General features: G+C 42.8%; 1 protein-coding gene across 11 annotated transcripts in view; it reads right to left on the reverse strand.

Moving 5' to 3' along the window:
* Positions 1 to 21442, reverse strand: part of TJP1 (tight junction protein 1) — a 360820-nt gene that overhangs the window by 55698 nt on the left and 283680 nt on the right. For 10 of the 11 annotated variants that reach the window (XM_081887560.1, XM_081887563.1, XM_081887562.1 and 7 more), the window contains 3 exons: positions 13568 to 13624; positions 6739 to 6863; positions 5291 to 5393 (listed from right to left, as the gene is read on the reverse strand). In XM_081887560.1, coding sequence (XP_081743686.1) covers positions 5291 to 5393; positions 6739 to 6863; positions 13568 to 13624 — 285 coding nt within the window. Of the gene's footprint in view, positions 1 to 5290; positions 5394 to 6738; positions 6864 to 13567; positions 13625 to 20357; positions 20484 to 21442 lie in introns of those variants that run through there. The other variant, XM_081887566.1, reaches the window with a different exon arrangement.

A 21442-nucleotide genomic window follows, 5' to 3' on the forward strand; every position in this document is an offset into this window, starting at 1 on the left:
TACCACTGTCCTCAAAGAAGTTTTTCTCCACCCACCCAAAAAGGGAAGGGGGCATTCTCAGGTTCTGAGAAAGGGCAAAACATATAAAAGAATCCCATAATCTACAGACACTGCAACTTCATCAATATTTCAATGCTTGACAAGACTGCTGGAGTGGAAAGTGGCTTAGTCTCTCATAACGCGCTGTGTCAATAGGCATGCGATACAGACCTTTGTAGTATCGTTGGCAAGCCATCAAAACAAAACAAAAACTTGCTGCAGAGCAACACATTTGTCCTCAAAACTGAGGAATTCAACTTTCTTTCACACAAAGCACAAAGCTGTTTTTATGATCAAACGTAATTCTGAGGGTTAACAATATTCTTTGTGTACTCCAAACTATAGTATAGGAATGTGCATGGTGTTCTCTAAGTAACAACCAAGGATTTTTCAACTTCCATGAGGTTAAGCAGGGGAGAAAGGGGTAGCTTAGCCTACAGTTTATGATCATCTGCCTCAGACACTGCTTACATGAAAATTGTCAAGTGACCTAGTAAGCTAGATAAATATTCTGCATCATGCAGGTAAGACTTACAAGCAAAACAGGAGAGGAGGGAAATGATCCAAACATTGCCCAGAGCTACAGGTGACATTTGCAGAGATACATGCACAAACCCCTTTTACCCTCAGGCAACCCCACTCCTGTCTGCAAATATATAATCTGCCACATACTACCCAACACCTCTTACTAGCAGTAAGATTGTTTGGTTTCAAGCTCAGGATATCTTTCAGGCTTATACTTAAACAAGTCACAAGAAGCAGCAAAGATACTATCAAGCTCAACCTACTGACTCAAGTCAGCCATCAGACTGCCAAATCACAAGTTGCTGTGAAAATTTGAATTGGGCAGACTTATAGCTAGTACTAACCTACCAACTACAGTCTGAAAACCCACTTCATCATGAAAAACCAAAAAGGGAGAGAAGGAAATCAGCGTGTGAGAAAATAAGAAGCAGCACACAAGCCCAAAGCATACTTTTGACCCTCCAAACCACTGTTTAGTGTAGGCCTTTTTGACCCTTTGCTGCCTCTACCCCAGCAGAACACTTCAAGGTGGTCCATAGGCTACTGGCACCTGTATAGGTGGTTGGAGTCTAGGACTAAGTCTGAAGGCCAAGAGACTTTCTGTTCTTTGCTTCCCAGGCACGTTGCGCATAACAGGTCTGCCCCTGTAGTGAGCTAGACACCATGACAGATGCAGCTCGAAATGAGGTTTTCAATACCATGCTTTGTAGGATCAGTTTCAGTTTTTGCAGCCTGGTTACTCTGACAAAATGTTTGCTAGTCATGGGGAATGACTGGGTGGGTCCCAGGTGCAATGACTGTGTCTTTGCATGAGGGGCTGGTGCCTCTTGCCTGTGGCACAGTTGCAGGCCCTCTCAGAGGAAACAGATTATCCAGACCCATTGCAATCTGGGTTCAGCCCAGGCTCAGGATGGAATTGGCCTTGATCGCCCTCTTACTGGAAGAGAGACCTTGCTGCTTCTACTTCTCATTAGCTTTTGAGATCACTGATGATTGTTATCCTCCAGGACAGCCTCTCGGAGATGCGTATCAGCTACACTGTTCTGCAGAAGGTCCAGTCTGATCTCATGGGACGGGTGCAGAATTCAACGTAGCCTGAGGGTTTTCTCATCCCCCTGGTTCTTGAGGTATGAGGTGAAACGGGTAACTATTCTGTCCCCAATGCTATTTAACTTCTGTCTGACACTGTTGGGAGTAGGCATAAGAAGTTTTGGAGTGAGGTAACGTCTGAACTGGGAATGGCTGTGCAGGCCCTTGACCAGTGCTTGGATCCAGTGGTGTTCTAACAAACTGAGTCTGAACCTGGGAAGACAGAGGCTCTGTGGATCCATGAAGTCGGTAAGTTGTCTGCCCTGAAGGAGCAGGTGCAAAGTCTATGGATGCTACGAAATCCCACTGTGCCACTGGAGGCGCAAGTGTTCTTCGGTACTAAAAGTGCTTTTCACCAGCTTTGACTAGCAGAACAGCTATGGCCATTCCAGGATCAGGATGGCTTGACCACAGCAATCCATGCACCGGTAACCTCATGATTTGATTACTACAATGCACTCTATGTGAGGAACAATGAGTGTGTTACGATTTTTCACACAATAGAGCGTTGCAATTGTTTACCACAAGACAGACTGATCTATTGCTGATGACGGGTTGTTTTGCAGATTTAAGAAAAAGCTATCTATACACTCTGTCTGAAAGAATAGCAGGAATCAATATAATTGCACCATGCAGTGGCAAATAGTATGCGCTGAGAATGAAGGAAAAAGCTGCTTGTTGAGGCATGAGAGGAAAGTACAGCCATTCAATACCTAGGGCATGTGAAAAGCTAGGCACAATTCTGCCTTGCTATGAAGACAGACTAAGGAGAAGCAATGAACACTGGGAACCTGAGACTTTGGGGATGGGTACTGAGGCCTTGCCCTCAGTGCTTAGTGTTTCTTTGGTGATCTATAGAAAAGGGGGACACTGAGGACAGGATACTGCAGCCTCGGTCAATCTGGTGTCCTCCACTAGATTGATATTTTGGACTACAGCTCACATCAGCCCCAGCATGCCAAGTTTCATCATGATCTAACAGTCTCTCTACATGTGAGTTTCTTCTCCTATAGCATCTCATATCCATCTTTGGATATATCCCTCTTCACGTTCTCTCCAAGGCTCTCTGTTGTTTGCTCACTGCAGCCACACAAGCCCTGCTGTTCATTTTAGATTGCTCACCCATTGCACAGGTGGACATCCACTTGGTCTTTTGAAATGGTATACTCTCCACAGTGCTTTACTCTATCAACTTGAATAGTGGTGGGTTGTTGTTTTTTTGCCACATGCCCTGCTTATGTGTATTTTAACATTTTAGTTAAGAGTACAAAATGAATGAAACGCACAAATGAATGAAAATCTTAAACCTGATCAGGTTTCATCTGGGAACGGAGAAAGCTATGCAGAGGAATTCTATGTGAACTCTGCATGTTCAGAATTCTGCAGAATACCTAGACATCCAAGATGGAGTTTGCTTGATTTGCCCAGTGCTAGCTGTAGAGTACCCGGAGCACATCCCAATGGATTGCTTACTTAAGCCTTAAGACATTTTTGCACATGTGCTATCCTGCTTGTCAATGCTGCCAAGGAGCAGGGTCACAGAGAGCCTTGTGTGGGCACAATTTAGACCTAGACCCACTTTGCTCAGCAACACTGCCTGCAGACAATTTGTCCTGGAATGCTAGCTCTGCAAAGCAAACACATTCCTTTCCTGTTTCCAGCTCCCCTGCCTGAATCATCAAAGCTCCACCTCCCTGCTTCAACTTTGAACCCACAAGTGCTGATAAGCAGATCAAACATGCAAACCTGTGCCAAAAGTTTTAGAAGGCACAGTGAGGTTTCTGCACTGCTGAACATTTTGTGCCTCTGTTCCCAATAATCATAAGTCATATAGGTAAAAGTAAGGCAAAGGACCCCTGGGTGGTTAATTAGACTATGGGGTGTGGCGCTCATCTCTGCTCTCAGGCCGAGGGAGCCAGTGTTTGTCCGTAGACAGCTTTTCCGAGTCATGTGGCCAGCATGACTAAATTGTTACTGGCACACAGAGGATGTGATGAGTGCCAGAGCACATGGAAACACTGTTTACCTTCCCACCACAATGGTACCTGCTTATCTACTCATAATGGTAAGCTTTCAAACAGAGAGGTTGGCAGGAGCCGGGACAGAGAAGGGCTCACCCCGTCGTGCAGATTCGAACTGCTGACCATATGACCACCCAGGGGTCCTTTGCCTTACTTTTACCTATATGACTTATGATTATTGGGAACAGAGGCTCAATGGTTTAGATCACAGTGCCACCCACGTCCCTTGAGAGCTATATTCTGTCTTTCCCGCAACTAATGAATTAAAGGCAGCTTATAAAGCATGCTTGAACAATGCTGTTTTCAGTCTCAGCTGGGGTAGGTTCTTTCACCTGAGTAACAGCCAACAGACTGACTTAAGCCCACACCTGATATGGAGCAAGAAAATGAAAATCCCAACCCTCTCTTTCACACTATGTTCCCCGACTCATCCAGTATGGAGACAGGCTGAGGAATGGGCCCAGACTGCCTCTTCCAAAGATTGGCCTTTCTCCCTCTTCCTTCACGGCATGAGAAGGAACAAGGAAAGCTTCCCAATTATCTCCACACAGAAGTTGTGTTTGGTGTAGGTAAAAGAGCAAGGCTAAATAGTATGAGCCCAGGGTTGTAGAGGACGGGCAGGTCGCCACTTCCTACCGTTACTCCCAAGCCTTTCCGTGCGCTCTGGCTTCCGTCACGGTGTTCTGTTGCACCAGAAGCGAGTTAGTTATGCTGGCCGCATGACCCAGAAAACTGTCTGTGGACAAACACCGGCTCCCTCGCCCTGAAGCGAGTTGAGCACCTTTGACTGGACTTAACTGTCCAGGGGTCCTTTACCTTTACCATTTTACTCCCAAGTGTATTCTTTAGCTGCTGTTCATTACCAGTCAGTAAATGCAGGAAGAAGTTTGGGGCTGCAATCAGTGGATACCATGGGAAGGCTCAGCATATCCCCTCTGGCCCCAGCTAGTAAGTGTCAGGCCTGGTCGTTGTCCTCTTCAGATCACCACACAAATGCTTCTTGTTCTTTTATAACTTTTTATTGCATATTAACAAAACAATCTTATAAACGGTTCTTAAATATCATTCCTCAGAGTCACTTCTTTCAGATCCCTTCTGAGCTCTGCTTCTCCGTGACCAGCCACCCTCAAAATGGCGAAGGCGCCCTTCCCTTCGCTTTCCCGCTCTTTTTCCTACCCTCCTGGCTAGAGCTGGCCTGTATCTCCCCTCCTCCCAATCTGAGCTAGAACTGAACCCTTGCCTTTCCTGGGAACAGCCGGTCCCTCCCTCTTGTTCCTCTTGCTCCCTTCTGTTAGATTCACTGCTCTCCTTCCCCCCTTGGGGAATGCTTTCTCCCTCTGGGAAACTGGAAACTTCTAACTCTTCCCTGACAGTAAGTAATCAAGTCTGCTTTAGGGTTTCATTCCCCCACCCCCTCACCCACTAAAATGTCTAGAGCAGTTCAAGCACACATAACGTTTTGCTAAAAGACGTTAGCTATTTTACAAGTTTTGTGCTATTGTATGACAGATGTCAATGAACCCACCATCAAGGCTGCAATCATTTTGTTTGAGCAATTCTGGTATATGAATACTTTGCACACACATCTAGGAGTATAGGATAAAGCACCAACTTACAATTTTGGCATTTTTACCACTTTTCCTCAGCTGCTGAACAGCAAAAGCATGCTCCACATTATCCATAGAAACACCATTGACCATTGCAACACGGTCATTCTCCCTGGAAAAAAATTAAAATAAGTAAGAAGCTTGTTGGTAAAAGAGTAAAGAAAAAGCCTTGAAGAAAACAAGCAAAGCTTACTATTACTATGCTATATAGCCACTCCAACAGAGGTGCTTTGTGGATGCAGATCTTCTCTTCCACAAAGTTATCAGAATGTTTTGTTCGTAATATTCATCATGTGCTTCTACATTTCTGAAGTTCCTCTGCTATATTTTTAAAAGTTGATGCCACCAGCTCTGAGACTTCAGACACACTTCTCCATCCCATAAACATTGTTAAGAGGGAGGAAATGGGCCAGCTGCAAGAGGACTGCACACTGCCTCCTCCAACGCTTGAACTTCTTTTGGGCCCATCATGACCCCTTTAAGTTCACACCAACATTGGCCACAGTCAATGGCAAACAGGGTTTCCTCAAACCTGTATTTGAAACTGGATGCAAAAACCAAGCTTAGGAGCAAATTGTGTTTGACGGTCACACCCATGCAGGCAATGGCAAACCATGGTGAAGTGAAGCGGGGGGGGGGGGATTGAGGATGCACAGAGAAGAGGGAGAGGAAAAAGGTCACAATCCTGCCATACATTTAAATCACATTTGTACCACTTTATTTTAGTCATGCTCTCTCCCAAAGAATCTTGGGAACTGTAGTTTACCCACCACACAGCTAAAAATTTTTGGGAATCTGTGTACATGCAGCTACTCACACGGAGTCAATTAAGGTTTGGCAGACAGCCAGAAGGCAATCTGAAGGAGTAAGTCTGCCTGGTGATAACAGAGGCATGGAGACAGCTCCCTGATTGGTCAAGCTCTCACAAAGGAGTGATAATTAACAGCCTACTAACTGGAATTGTGTTAGTTCAGGAGTTCAGTGTAGGATGTGAGTCGTGTATAAGAGAGCAAGCTAAAGATCCGTGTTCTGTTCCTGTAAATAGTCCACTGTATATAATAAACACCTAACTACAAGTTCCTGGTTCCTACTTCGTCTATCCTGTCTGCAGCCAAGTTGCCAATTGCTTCCCTGGATTCTGTGTTTACTCTGCTAGGTCTGAATAAGGTCCCGCAACTAGTCAGAAAGTTGCGAAACACCAAATAGGTTTTACCAATAAAATTCCCAGCACCGTTAAGCTACAACTCACTGGATTCTTTGTGGGAAGTCATAGGATTTAAATTTATGGTGTGAGTATGACCTGATTGAAGCCTATTCCTCGAGTCAAGCCTATTCCTTCAACAATGGTTAAGGAGAGGAAGAATTAATTTTACAGCAACACTTACAGGAACAGAGGATAAGACGATAAGCAGGAATAAACCATCGCCATACAGCTCCACTCCCCAAAATTAACTTACTGTAGTAGTCCTTCTGCTGGGCCTCCTTTGAGCACATCGGATATAACAATAGATGTTTCTCCACTCTGGAAGTGAGGATTATCTCTTCCACCAGATATTGCAATACCAAACCCAAATCCAGGAGCCTATGACAGACCAGAAAGAAGCTTGGATTAGAGGTATCAACAAGTTCATGTAACAGATAACGTTTATACCATCTACAGTGCTACCTCGGGTTAAGTACTTAATTCGTTCTGGAGGTCCGTTCTTAACCTGAAACTGTTCTTAACCTGAAGCACCACTTTAGCTAATAGGGCCTCCCGCTGCTGCAGCGCCACCGGAGCATGATTTCTGTTCTCATCCCGAAGCAAAGTTCTTAACCCGAGGTACTATTTCTGGGTTAGCGGAGTCTGTAACCTGAAGCGTCTGTAACCCGAGGTACCACTGTATTTCAAAATGCAGGTATCAGGATTTTGAACAAAGCAACAACTTTATACCAAGCAAAACATCCTGAGGCTCTCGATTTTTTTCAGTTCACAACCTGTTGCTCTCAGCCTTTCATTCTCTTCCTTCCTCTCAGAGACAGAAACCAGCCTATAATACATTCAATGTCACAGCATCCCCAAAGACATGGATGCAAGACAGTGATAATCACAAATAGTCCAGTTCAGTTTGTAGAGGCTGTGTTGTTTCTCTCTTTGACCTACCAGTTTCCTTTTACAATAAAGAGTCTCAAATCAATTTGACAAGAATAAAGTATGGCACATAAAAACAGTTTGAAATCAGAAAAGAATGAAAACACTTAACAGCACATAATGGATAACATGATCACCCAGCGATGTACTAATAAGGACCAAGTCCCACCCACCCCACTAAAAAGATGACCACCACCATAGGAAGTTACATTGGTAAACAGAAAGGTCTGGCACCTAAACACTGTACAGCCCTCTTTAGGGAAGCTTCTAATGTTTAACAGACTATTGTATTTTAATATTTTGTTGAAAGCCGCCCAGAGTGGCTGGGGAAACCCAGCCAGTTGGGCGGGGCATAAATAATAAATGATGATGATGATGATGATGTACCAAGTGAGTGAGTCTCCCTGAGGAGGGCATTCCCCAGATGGGTGGGGTGGCACTACTGACAAGGCCCATTTTCATGAAGTTCCTTCCACAAGTCCCTTGGGTGAGGCGCACAGAGAAGCCAGAACATTTAACTTGAAAAGTGAGTGTATTTGATCTGGAGTTGTCAAAGCAAAAGGTGTGGATGCTACTTTTTTCTATCAAAGAGAAGACCATTTGAAGGTCATAATACAGGGGTCTACTCTAATTCTCCCTGATCTTAAAAGCTTTAGTACTTCCCCTTGAATTCCAATTAATTAGATCTGACTACAGACCTGCTGCAGGTTTGGACCAAACAGGCAAAAGGAATCTTCTGTAGGGAAGGTGTGGCCAATGAGGCTCCCTCCTTATGTTGTGTACTACAACTCCCATAATCTCTGGCCACTGGCTATGGTGAAGAGGCTGACTGGAGTTGGAGCCAGCAATATCATGCCCAAAACAACAGGAGTTGCCATTTTAAAGAAAGGGGCATGCAGGAAGAAGGTGCTCAACCCTCACTTGTTTTCAAGTTGGATGTGAAAACACTTGATCTCATCCACCAGTATACGAAGGAGAGGCGGTTTAGAGCATCTTGGCGTAATAGCTAGAAGCAATCCTTCCCAACACTTCTGAACTAAGCCAATGCTTGCTATGATCCATGCATGCATAATCTAAAATGGATGGAAATGTGGGCTTTGGTTCAAAACTATTATTTACATCCACATGTAATTGATGGATTAGCTGAAATGCAATAGTTTCTTTTATAAGGTATCTTTAATTGGACATGCAACTCTTTAATTCTAACATGGTATACAAATATTAAGAATTAGTTTTAGTCCAAATGACTGTCCCAATTAAAAAATTAATCGCTCCCTGTGATGAGACCATCATCAGAACAGAAGCAGCTTCTCCAGGTGTTCCTTCCCTGAAAGCTTTTACAAGGCCAACTCATGTGCTTTATATTCCACCATAATTTAGAATGAACTCTAAACCCAGAGGAGCATGAAGACACAGCATTCCATCTTGCATGAATGCCTCTCTGTATGTTGCATAGTACTTCCTTTTCATGTTTCACAAGTGTAAGCTGCACTCTAGGAAAACAATACCAGGAATGAAAAGGAAGGTTGTCATCTGGTGGTTTTGCTAGGGGATGTCATAGAGCAAGCTTAACAATGACTTTAGTATTAGGATCCCAGAGGTTTTAAAAAATAAACCCCAAAAACCTCAAGGGGGGAAACCTTTTTTTAAAAAATGAGCATTTAGTCTACAATCCTAAGAATGCTGGAAGGGTTGTTCCAATAGACTAAAGAATATATATGGGATCCGCCTCTCAGATATCACGGAAGTCTCTGGCCCTGACCCCATCAAATGGAGGAAGCTTGGGGGGCTGCAGAGGAGGATGGGAAATGGCTCAGATCCAAAGCCATCTCAGCTGCCTGACCCATTCCCAAACTAGGCAGAGATTTACTCCAGATCAGGCAGTGGAGTAAAACTCTCCTCCTGATTTCTCACCCAGTATTCCCTAATTTTTCCAACCATTTTTTTCTCTTTGTAGAAAGGGGAGCTACAAAACAACCACCACCACCAAAGAACCTCATTTTCTGTGTCCTCACTTCTGCCCTGACAGCAAGAGCCCAACAAGAGCTTAGGAGATAGCGCTTGAACCACCTTTAATAGAAATATTGTTTGTACACACATAATCATTAAAGGTAATGCAAAGCATTCTTTAACCACACACCAAAAGGCAAGAATCTTTCATGCAAGAGTCTCAGTGAAATATTTGGTTTTAATTTACTGGTGTTCCTATATTAAGACTCAGTGTTCACATCAGACACAATATAGCTCTGAACATGAGGGACTGAGGATTGAGCTGAGTGGGGTGGTCCTGGGGGGTACAACTGGAGGACTGCTTTCAGGGCCTGCTTGCCAGCCTTTTTGAAACATCTGACTAGCAAACAGAAAACTAGACTCAATGAGCTCTATGGCATCATACCCAAGGGGCCTTCTTATGTTCCATATGCGACACAGTGTGCCTTATCTCCAAGTATTATAGTTTTCTCCAAATTTTCAAAGGAATATTTGATCAGGACTTGCCACAATTTCAGTCCAACTCACAGCTGGGCAAAAATCTCCACCAACCAAGAAATATTACTCCTCCCATTCCTGGTAAAAATCTTAAAAATGGTGTCTGTTGCCACTTCTCCTGTGGTTTTGCTAATCCAATTAGCAAAACAGATGCTTCTTCACACAAAACAAAATCCAGCCTTTAAGAAGTCCAGCCAACTTGAGACAAGAAGGAGATGAAGGAATACCTCTTATTATTCCAATTTCTGTTGGTGAAAGAAGGCTAACTTTCAAACTCTGGAAAGCTCTCTTTCAGTCAGGAATGAAGAGCATATGGTGCAGTCTAGCTCTCTGTGTGACTTTGGAAGGCCTCTCATTTAAAGCTTTATTCCCTAGACTGCAGTATACGTCTCACTGCACCAGCGCACTGGCGCAACAAATCAACCTGAGATTGTTAGGCAATCATACTGTGGTGACTGAATGAAGAAGTCATAAGAACATAAAGAGTCAGTCCTCTTCTCACAGTGGCCGACCAGATGCCTGTGGGAAACCTACAAGTGGGATTCGAGCACAAGAGCCCCTCTTGCAGTTGCCAGCAACTGGGATTTAGAAGCATCACTGCAACCATCCAGGTTAGTGGCCATCCCTGCCTCCTGTGGAAGTGAGGTCAATAGTTTAAGTATGCACTGTGTGAAGGAGTCCTCTCTTTTATCTGTCCTAGATAAGGTAAGCCGGATACCTTCATCTGCTCCAACTGCAATAAAACACACGTCTCCCATTTTGGTCTCTACAGCCACAGCAGACGCTGCTAACTCTAAGACGGTAGTATTCAATGGTCTCTCAAGACAGATGGATGCCAACACACACACAGTTTCTTTTTGTGTGTTCAATGACGGGACACACAAAATTGGCTTGAATTGTTTTATCTAATCCTATTATATTTCAATCCACAATCTATGGAAGCCAATGATTGTCAAGATAGGACCATGCATTTTTAATGCACAGCAAGACAGGAAGCTGTTGGAGCACTCAGTCATCAGGGATAGGATAAGGAATGCTGAGACCTGTATCATAACTGAGTCAATATACTAGAATTTCCAGTTTTATGACAGCATTAAACTGTGGTTTGTGGTGCCATGATGTAATCCAACTTGACTGGTGTTTAAACTGCTCTTAAACATATGTTGTGTGTCATGCATTTTAAAAGTGGCCAATCGTGTACCAACTTGTGCAGCTATAATTCATCTCTGAACAACATACACATAACTAGTCCACGGCTACTGCCCCCCCCCCATAACACAAACACACACACCCCTTCTTCTCTTTAGTGGGAAATTTAAAAAGAAGCATAATAAAGCTTCAAGAGGAATGTGGCTTTTCCATATTCTCCAAGAGATTCCAAACTGAAAAAAGACCACAGCAGCTTATCTAATTTTACATTCCTGGGCCAGAGCTGGAGGGTGTTTAACTTAAAGGGACATTTTTTTGTCCTGTTGATCCTATGCTACAGGCTTCACCCCTCCTGCAACCTGGGAAAAGTAGGGGGGGCTACGTTGGAGGGATGTATTTTCTTATATGTTGTCAGGAACAGCCAAGGTGGAAAAATATGTGGCACATGTGGATGAGGTGGGAGAGAAGGGGGCTGGGAAGGGGGCTCTTTTCTAGCTGCTGAATTCCTTGAAGCCCGTTTCTTGTTCACGGAACTTCCTGTTTTTAGACCTGTGCACACAATGTAGCTATAGCAGCATCTTTTGCTATCCTTTGCCAAACCAAATAATTCTGAGACACAATGGCATTCTTCAATCTGCATAAAATTAGGCAAGTGTGCATGAGCTGTTTTTATATTCAGTCAGTCATGAAGAGATTCAGCAGAGAGGAATGTTCTTCCAACCTCTGGATATCTTACTCGGCCACCCTTTGGACTTGCGTCAGGCACTGACCATGCACAAGTCCACACCCTCCCATTAGAAACGCAACTGTCCCCTCTTTACCAGCCTTTCATCACCTGGCAAGGCTATTTCATTCCGTCAGGCATGTGAGGAGGAGTGAGCCGAGAATTATTTTTGTGAGTCATGATTTTGAATTGTAAGATATATTAGTATTATGGTGGGTCTTTTTTAATTTATATGCTGTGCTATTGCATTTATTTCTTGCTAATCACCACCCTTGGGATGGAGAGGGGTTTAGAAATAAAATGAATGGATGTATCTTTTCGATCCTAGGGACTAGAACTTATTTTGTCTCGTCAGCCATACTGAAAAGCTGGGGCATAAATTTATTCCTATACACCTAAAAATCTAAGGCTTTAGTCACACACTGCTTTAGATAGTCCTATCCGTAGCAACACCAACTGCAGAGTGAGGAAGCAGCCCTGGTAGCACGGTCCCCCGGGGGAGCTCTGTAATTGGGGGGGGGGGAGATGCTTGACTCTGTGAAATGCCCCCTCCCAGTTAAAGACAGTTGCAGGAAGGTTTAAGGGGGGGCGGAGCAGTTTAGCAAGCAGCTCTGTGAAGCGCTTCCTGGCCTCCTCTCCAAGGGGGTGGGCTTGGAGTGCTGTGAAGGGATGGGCGAGGTGGTGGGTTAGAGCACTTGGCCAAGGGGCTAGTGGACAGGGAGGGTTGGCAAGCAGGGCAAGCAGCCCCCAGTTATTAAATAAAACGCTGCAATGCTCTTGTCCTTCCTGGGATCCCAAGCCACAAAACTGGCTGCAGGAAAAGGGGCTACAACAGGGATGCATACATCTACACTCCCTTGTGATTTGCGTCTCTTACCAGCACTGCTTGGTCCAGCAGTTTCAGCAAAGTTGGCTGGCTGTTGACACCTCCTATTGCCTTCTCATTCTATGAGGAAAGCATGGAGCTTTGTTCTGTCCTACTACTTAACAGTCTTCCCCCAGTCATCTAGATTTCTTGGCCACTTGTGACTTCCTTGGGAAGCTAATACCATTTCTATTTAAATATTTGGCCCCCTGCCCCTTTATCTGTGCTCAGAACCTCTGTAACCAGATCCAGCTTCCTCCCAGGAAAACCTCAGTCTTGCTCTCTTTCTGTACAATGTGGGGGGTTTGTATTGGGTCCCGAGCCATCAAATTCTACTTAGCACTGAGAACAACGGGAAATAAATAAAAAAGTTCAATAAGAACTGAAGCCTTTAAGAAGTCCAGTGTTCTTTATGAAGCTCAATATTATGTCCAATGATGCTTTCTGGGCATTTCTGCAGAACCTGGACATGAGAAAGCCTTTTAGTGGGGCAGATGACTGGTCCACCTCGGTCAGTATCGCTTACACTGACTGAGAAAAACTGGTGTTTTAGGCAGGGCCTTTCTCAGCTCCCCTGGAGATGCTGGACCTTCTGCTTTCAAAGGATATGCTCTACTTCTGGAAATGCGAAGGATCTGCTCACTGTTGGATAGCTGAAGTTAAAGTAGGGAAGGGGATGGAGCTCCCTCTTGCCCAAACAAGAGGCAAGCTAGCAGCCCCTAACCCTGGAGTGCTGCTACAGAAAGGTGGTCAAGAGACTATAAATAAACTATTATAAGCAGTTGACAATCACACTAATTTCAAACAACGGAATATGACACAACTAGTTTCCTTTCTTTTTCCTTCCGGACATCTGGATTTTTGCTATTGTTTTCAAGAGCTGACAGTATCCTGAGTTATGAACACAGATCTATAATTGCAGAAACTTACCCTGTGAAGCGTCACTGTGTGTTGTTCCCATATAGCTGTTTCTTCCATTGTTGTGCTCTGATTAAAAGGGAAGGAAAAAGTAATCAAGATTACTTTCTTGCTAACAATCCAAGCACAAGTGTAGTCTGACAAGATGCAGGCAGAGATGACTTTACAGCCAGCCAAATATTTCCTCTCTCCTTTCTTGCTTTCTTTACTAACTAGCCTGAGGAAGATTTCTGGAGAACTTGAAAGTTTGCACAATATTTTGTGATACCTTGGTTGCACTAATAAAGACAGTGTACTAATAAGGACTTTAAAATGTACATGTGCTTTCAAAATGGCTTTGGGTCTTTGCAACAGTGAATAAAATGAAGGCAGACAGATAACATTTTTGTTTTGTTTTTGAATTAAATTCACATAGTTGATCAGTGGAACATCCTGTGTTTAACTGTGTTTAACATGGACAGTTGTCAACTCTTCCTATAAACTCTTCTTATCAATTCCTCTATTTTCAGCATGAATAACTACAAAATTAACGTGTCATGCTTTGTCTAGCTCAGCCACTCTTAATTTTTAATGTTTTACAAAGAAGTCATACAATACAGAAAACCCAGATAGTCAATCCTCTTTAAAAAAAATACTTATTGATATAGTTGACAACCCATATTCAGGGAACACAAAGTGATAAATTTCTTCTAGTCCCCATTATCACATGCCTTCAGTTTTTCTTTAACATTATTTCCTTGTGTACTGATATGATGCATCCCCTATAGTGGCAAATACTAGTGGGTTGCATTTCTCTGCCCACCATTTAACCGTGCTTAAAACACACTTTCAAAACACTTCACAGAAATATGGCCATCACAAGCCACATAAATGAAAACTGCGTCAAGCAAGTGCTTCTAATGAAATCTCTGGCATCTTACACTAACCATCCAAAGAGATAAACATGCAACATCCACATTCTCCCGGATTATTTCAGTAAGAATTTAAGACTGATGGTATTAGGGCTCCTGTTTTAAGAAAGCCCCTTGAGCTCTTCTCCCACCCTACCCACCAGAGCAGCAGAAAAAAGAATGAAGAGATAAATAATTTGCAATCAAATAAACAAGCTGAACCAATCTAGCTTCCCCTCCTCCGTAAACCATAACTAAAATTCTGAAAAGGGTGAAAATGTACAAATGATCAGAGAACAGCTCAAACTACTTTCAACACAATATGCAGAATGCACGAGACTTTTAAGAGCCAATAAACATATGAAATGTTTGTTATAGTATCAGCACTCTCTCCATTTCACTGAACATTGCAAATGAATAAAACTGGTTTGTGCCCGACACCCAGATACAGCTACCTATCATTTAAGCATCTCCCCGCTTCCCGGCTACAAAAATACCATGGTGCTTTGTTGAGAGAAATATTATTTGGCACACATTTTACACTAGGCATGGATTATGACATGCTGAGCTACTGTACTATATAGGAAGGTCACGTTTAACTGACTCTGCAGTTCTGTGTATGCTAATCTTCTCTCACGTGAATACCAGCATAGCGGAACAAAATAGGTTTCTATGTCAGACAGCCAGATTAAAGAGTATTGATAGGAGCAAATTTTAAAAACCAGATTACCAAAAAAGAAAGAGCACAGCTTTTGGTTTTGCTTTAAATGTAAGTGGTGTTGTCTTTAGAAAGCACAGTCTTCAAGGTGAAACATTAATGGTCATAATGGGCCAAAAAAGAGGGACAGGAACTCACACCAAACTGTGTTGCTGCAAGACCTATCATTCATGAGAAGTGGCTTGGGCTTTCAGTCTAGACCTTTTACATGGAAACCCCCCAAACAGGACACTTTGTGACATGAAGAGTCCAGCGGCCATTGACAGGTCAGCCACAAAGCCTTTGTTAAACCCAAAGTAAAATCCTAGATGGAATGACTGAATTGAATGAAGACACATTTATTATTTTTATACTAATGCTGCAGTTCTTTTCTACATCCAACCTGCAGTAAGACAGGTTTCATATAAAGATCAAATTATGTTCAAAAATGCCCCTTCCCAAGGGCAGAGGTCTTTCCCAAGAGGAAAAAAGGAGCTGTTTTCACAGGGATGGCGGCAGGGTTGGCACAGCTCGGCACCTGCCAAGCGCCACACTCTGGTGGAGCCCACCGCCACTCTCTGGAACCTGTCTCCTTCCTCCTCTGGGGTCTTCCTGTCTGTTCACCTGCTCTCCCAACCCTAAAAACAACTGCAAGAGCCAGGAGATGGAAAACCATCACCTGCTTGCCCTATGATTTCCCTCTGGCCACAGAAAGGGAGTGGGGCAGTAAGGCCTTGCCCAAGGGCCCTCCAAAAACTGAAGCCAGCGTTGTTATTTTGCTTAAATAGAAAGATTCAAATGCTTGCAGTTAAACAGATTTCCCTTGTAAGAGTATATAAATACTCAAAGGGGGTATCAGAATACTTCTTCTGAAAATCAAATATTCTACGTGGTGTGAAACCAGTAGATTTCAGAATAAATTTTTATTTTTTATTCCTTGACCCAAAACCAATGAAGCTACTACCACCCACCCACACCCAAGTACACATTAGTACATGCACAGGATAGAATCCTAAGCCTGTTCCCGGCCTTTCCACTAGAATTAGTTATTTGTTCCCTCTGCTTCTTTGGGTGTCCTCATTCTGCCAGTTTAAAAAGTTTAGCCCTGGCAAAAACAAGCCACAGACTAAATACTACCCCCTTCAACATTTGCATTTTTAAAAAAGGAATTCAAGATTGAGTTATCCCAATTCTGTCCGGGCATAGTCACTAACTGATGCAGTTGTTTTGTTAAATAGATTTCTCCAATATTATCAGGTTAAAAGTGACTCCTGCCTGCAGAAACCATAATCTTGGAAGACATAAATCCATTGGAAAGTTAGTTGAAAACTTTGTAAACAAACCACATTCCATTCTTATCAGATTGTGGGAACATAGCCAAAGTTATATAATGATATTTAAGCAAAGTACTGCTTTTCTGGAACTCTTGTTTAAATATTTACTGGAGGTGGGGGGCAAAAATCCAACTTTGCTCCAGTTTTTACACCTGATTTTTATTTGAATAGTGAAGAAGTGCCAATTCAATACTCTGTACAATTTTGCTTTGTTGCTACTACTGGCAACTACTGATAAAAAAAATCCTCTACATTTTGAGAACTGTTTAAGATATTGCCTGTTAACAGAGATTGGATTGATCTTTATTACGGCCATTGGCCCGTCACACGACAGTTTCCCATACCACCATAATGTACTTGAACCTCCAAATTTAAAACCGCCAAAACTTACAAAAAACAGACAAGAACCAAAGCAAAACAAAAACAAAAGACCAACATCATACATTACAATAAATTTGTACCATAAACATCGCCCTCTACTCATAAATTAATAGAAGACATCAATGGTGATATCACCTAATTACATCCTAAAACATCCTAAAACATCATGGTTTAAAGGGATTATCCGAGCCACACAGGAGTCCATTTCTCTTCTTTAGGGATAGGACGCTGACCAAGAATCTGGCAACCATGAGTGATCTTAGGGGGTCATCATCATTTAATAGATATCTCAGTTTGGCTTCAGTCGTATCATCGGCAATTCCCTTAAGATATTGAGCAAGAAACTTGCTCCTGGCCGATAAGTGAAAAGCACAATCAAGAATTATGTGATGCAACGATTCCGGTGCCCCACAATTACAATCACATAAGAGCGACATCTGTCCATTGGAGAATCTATTTCTCAGCACGTTCGATGGGAAGGTGTTAAATCTTGCCTTTACAAAGGCATATCTATGAGCCGAAGAAGTTAAGGAATTCAAATAGTTTGGGAGCCTTAAGAGGGGTAATAAACCAAGGTTTAGAGGTGAGCAGGTACCATTGCCCAAGACCATTTTCTGCTGCAAGTCCATCTCCTCTAGTTTACAGGTTACTGTTCTTTTAGCTGGAACTATGTCCTGCTCTAGTAATTTGGATGGGGAGATTCCCATTGCCGTTATTTTCAGCTGTAAATTTTTTACCCATGAGCTCTGGAAATCATCTCTCCACATACATTGTATCAAGTACAAGTTTGGGAGATTGTGCCATAGAGATAACCAGTGACAAAGTATGTGCTTCCACAGAGCGTTTTCCAGGGATACAGTGTTAAGATAAGATAAGATAAATTTATTGTCATTGTCCGTATATACACAGTATACACAACAACGAAAATCAAACACCCAAAGTGTTAAGTTCCATGCGTAACGCTGCATTACTTACACAGTTGGGCAGTTTCAATATCCCTCTTAAAAACTGATTTTGAATAACCTCTAGGTGAGATAGATTGACAAAAGTCCCCCAAATTGAGATGGCATAAGCAATTGTCGGAATCACCTTGGCCTTGAAGACTTTCAACGCCAATGGGATATGAAGGGCCCCATCGGTGAAGAAGAATCGCAAGATCGCCAAGGAGATAGCTTTGGCTCTATTTGTAACATAGGCTACATGGGCCTTCCATCTAAGGTTATGTTGTAACCAAACTCCCAAATATTGGAATTTATAGACTTGTTCGATGGCTCTCCCATCAATTTTCCAATTATGGAGTTTCCGGCTCTTTGAGAAAACTAGTATCTTAGATTTTCCATACCTTTTAACAGAGAGACAACAGCATCAAGAGAAGTGTTTCCTCCCAATCGTGTTTCTGTATCTGAGTTAGCAAAATGGTCCTTTCAGGGAACATGCTCAGCTGTGGACTCAGGAAAGTAATCCTGGAAATGATTGGCTGGTTTACGGGGCCCTTATTATGTTATGTGGGAGAAAAGCAATTAATTTCTTTTTTCCTGTCCAGTATTATCTACTCCTGCTTTCAAACCAAAGGCAGGCTGGAATTTTAAATGCCTTGCTTCTTGTAAGTCATAACATATGTGAGACTCAAAAGAGCACATATTTAAAACAAAACAGAAAATGCAAGCAGGAACAGAAATTAGTGACTATTAGCTTTATTATTCACAAAGAAGTCCAGAATCCAATATCTGGCTGGTTATTACAAAATTGTAAAATCCAGCCTTCTTATCTGCACGTACCCATTCCCTTGGGCAAGATCTGAGCAAAGGAGTCATCAGATGGCCCAAGCTCACTTCACAGGACAGGGAAGAAGCCTGACCAACAACCCAGGACCACACCCAGGTCCCAGGACAAAGGCAGGAAAAGAGGTGAACATCAGCCCCTGGTGATGCATCTTTTTCTTCAGCAACTCTTGAATATTTGAAAGCATCTAATATCTAATATACTGCATCTAAGCATCTAATATACTGCACAAAGCATTCTAATCATTTCAACAAAGGAATTGATGGCAGGTCGTCAGGTGTATATTATGTCATTTTGAATGACATAATATGCCAACTTAATTTATACAAGCTATGCAATGCCTAATCTGCATTCTCCTTAATATGCACATTACTCTGTCTTTGACTTTATTGAGTATATGTCAAGCTCAGAACAGCCCAGTGCTTAATAATTATCCTTAATAATCTCTAGCTATGATGAGTTAGGAAAAGTGGAAACGAGGGCCTCCTGTTCAAGCCTGCCCTCTACAAGAGGCGATTTCTTCTCTGCTAGTCACTTAAGTTTTGGAACTTTTATATCACTAGGGAGGGGGGAAACACTCCCTTCATGCAACTGGTGATGAAGAGGAGAAAATCTGAACACAAAATAGATGCTCTCAAGAGTCCTATTGGGTTTTTTGATCTCACAACATGAGGAAGCGAATATTTCACATTTATACAACTTCACAATTTGTATCTAAGGTGTCTGAACATCAACAGAAATTTTGAAGACTGTGACATGTACTTTATTCAGACGCAACCTTTGAGAGTTCTTCCAAAGCTGGTTCAATATATGACTGCCACACATGGGGTCCACAATAATGTAGCTTCATTGGCTCCCAGCTGGTTTTCTGTCCCAGCTCCCAGTATGCATCTTTAAATCCTAGATTGTTTGGGTCCAGGAAGAGTATCTCAAAGGACTGAGCACACATATCCCACCACTGCTTAGAAAATTTAACCAATTCAGCTTGCAAAGGGAAGCTACTTTAAAAAAGATAAAAGGCTACAGCAGCACCTATCACAGCACAGCTTAAAAAATGGGAAAAGGCCCAGGGTAAGCAAGAACCATGATAATGCACAGAACACATTGCCGGACCACTTCAGTCTCATCTAGCAAAGCATTTAGGACTGGGTGACCCAAAGAGAAGCAATATACTTCTGAATACAGACACTTCAGAAGCATACCCTAAGGGAAATCCATACCCACTGCCTTGAGGGACATCTTTGGGAGAAGAAAGGCGAAGGAGTAAACAAATCTAAGATTGTTAGATGGAGTCTTGTATGCTTCCTTCCAGTAACTCCTGCAGCTAAGCTGGTACCAAATGTATTGCTCTGCTTTCCTTTGGACCACACCAGCAAGGCTGACAGAGGGGTCTTGTTGTCTGGGCAGCCCAGGACCTCCATAACAACTGCCCAGGCTTGCACTCTGGAGAGGTCACTTCTGTGCTGCTAATACAACAAAAATAATGCAGGAGGCAGCAGTTACGAGTTACAGGTCTCTGCAGCCACAGCAGGTGCTGTGATTCTCCAGCAGTTTGACTTCACCTCTGGAGTTATACTCCATTGTCTCTCAGACAGATGGATGCCAACAACCAAGACACTGAAGTAGCATTTCAGCACCAGCCTAGGAGTCATGGGTGACAAGGCCACATGCAGGCAAGGGGGGAGGCTGCAGGGAGAAAGCGGAACACTCCCACCTACCATTACTTCTGTGTCCAGCAGAGATACCCGGTGGGCTGCCACAAGCCCATCCCCACAACCAGCATGGAAGTGTGGCAGGCTTTTGACACAGGGATGGAGCCCTCTTATCATTCCTCAGCCACTCCCTCAGCAGGCTAGTAAATTCTGTGGGCTTATTGACCCACCAAATTTCTCCACAGTGACCTGTTTTTAAATGTGATGTATAAAGAATACTTATCAAGATGATCCAGTAATCCCTGATTCTTCCTAAAGAAGAAAAAAATCTTGCCTACTTTATATTTAACCATGTTTGTTCACAGTTATGAATAGTAGCGTTGTTAGTAAGCTGAGGATGGGGTCGGAATATGTTATCCAAAAATGCAGCTGCTTTGTGTTGCCCAAGGAAAACAGAATCAGTATTTTTGTAACGTAGCACATAGCTCAGCCACCTGCTGGTATACTCAGACCAAGAACTAATGAACCCATTTTATGGGCAACATACACATTGGCCAAATGAAAAGTCCTTGACTCCCACACCTCTGGATCAGGGCCAACAAGCCTTAACACCTAGAGCAGTGTTTCCCAACCTTGTGCCTCCAGCTGTTTTTGGACTACAATTCCCATCATCCCTTGCCACTGGTCTTGCTAGTCAGGGATGATGGGAGCTGTAGTTCAAAAACAGCTGGAGGCACAAGGTTGGGAAACACTGACCTAGAGCTCTGATTTCCATGCACTTACAGTTATGGGAAAAAGAAAGTGCACCCTCTTCAAATTCTGTGGTTTTACATATGAAGACATAATAACAACCATCTGTTCCTTAGGTAAAATTAGGTAAATACAACCTCAGATGAACAACAACACATGATATGTTACACCATGTCAATATTTATTTAACACAAATAAAGCCAAAATGGAAAAACCATGTGTGAAAAACAAAGCACACCTTATGATTCTATTGCTTGTATAACCACCTTTAGCAGCAATAATATGAAATAAATATTTCTGTAGGACTTTATGCATCTCTCACACCGTTGTGGAAGAATTTTGGCTCATTCTTTAAGTTTTGCTTCACTTCATTGAGGTTTGCTGGCATTTGTTTATGCACA

This window comes from Podarcis melisellensis (assembly GCF_964234715.1).
Source record: "Podarcis melisellensis genome assembly, chromosome: 14".
Taxonomy (NCBI): Eukaryota; Metazoa; Chordata; class Lepidosauria; order Squamata; family Lacertidae; genus Podarcis; species Podarcis melisellensis.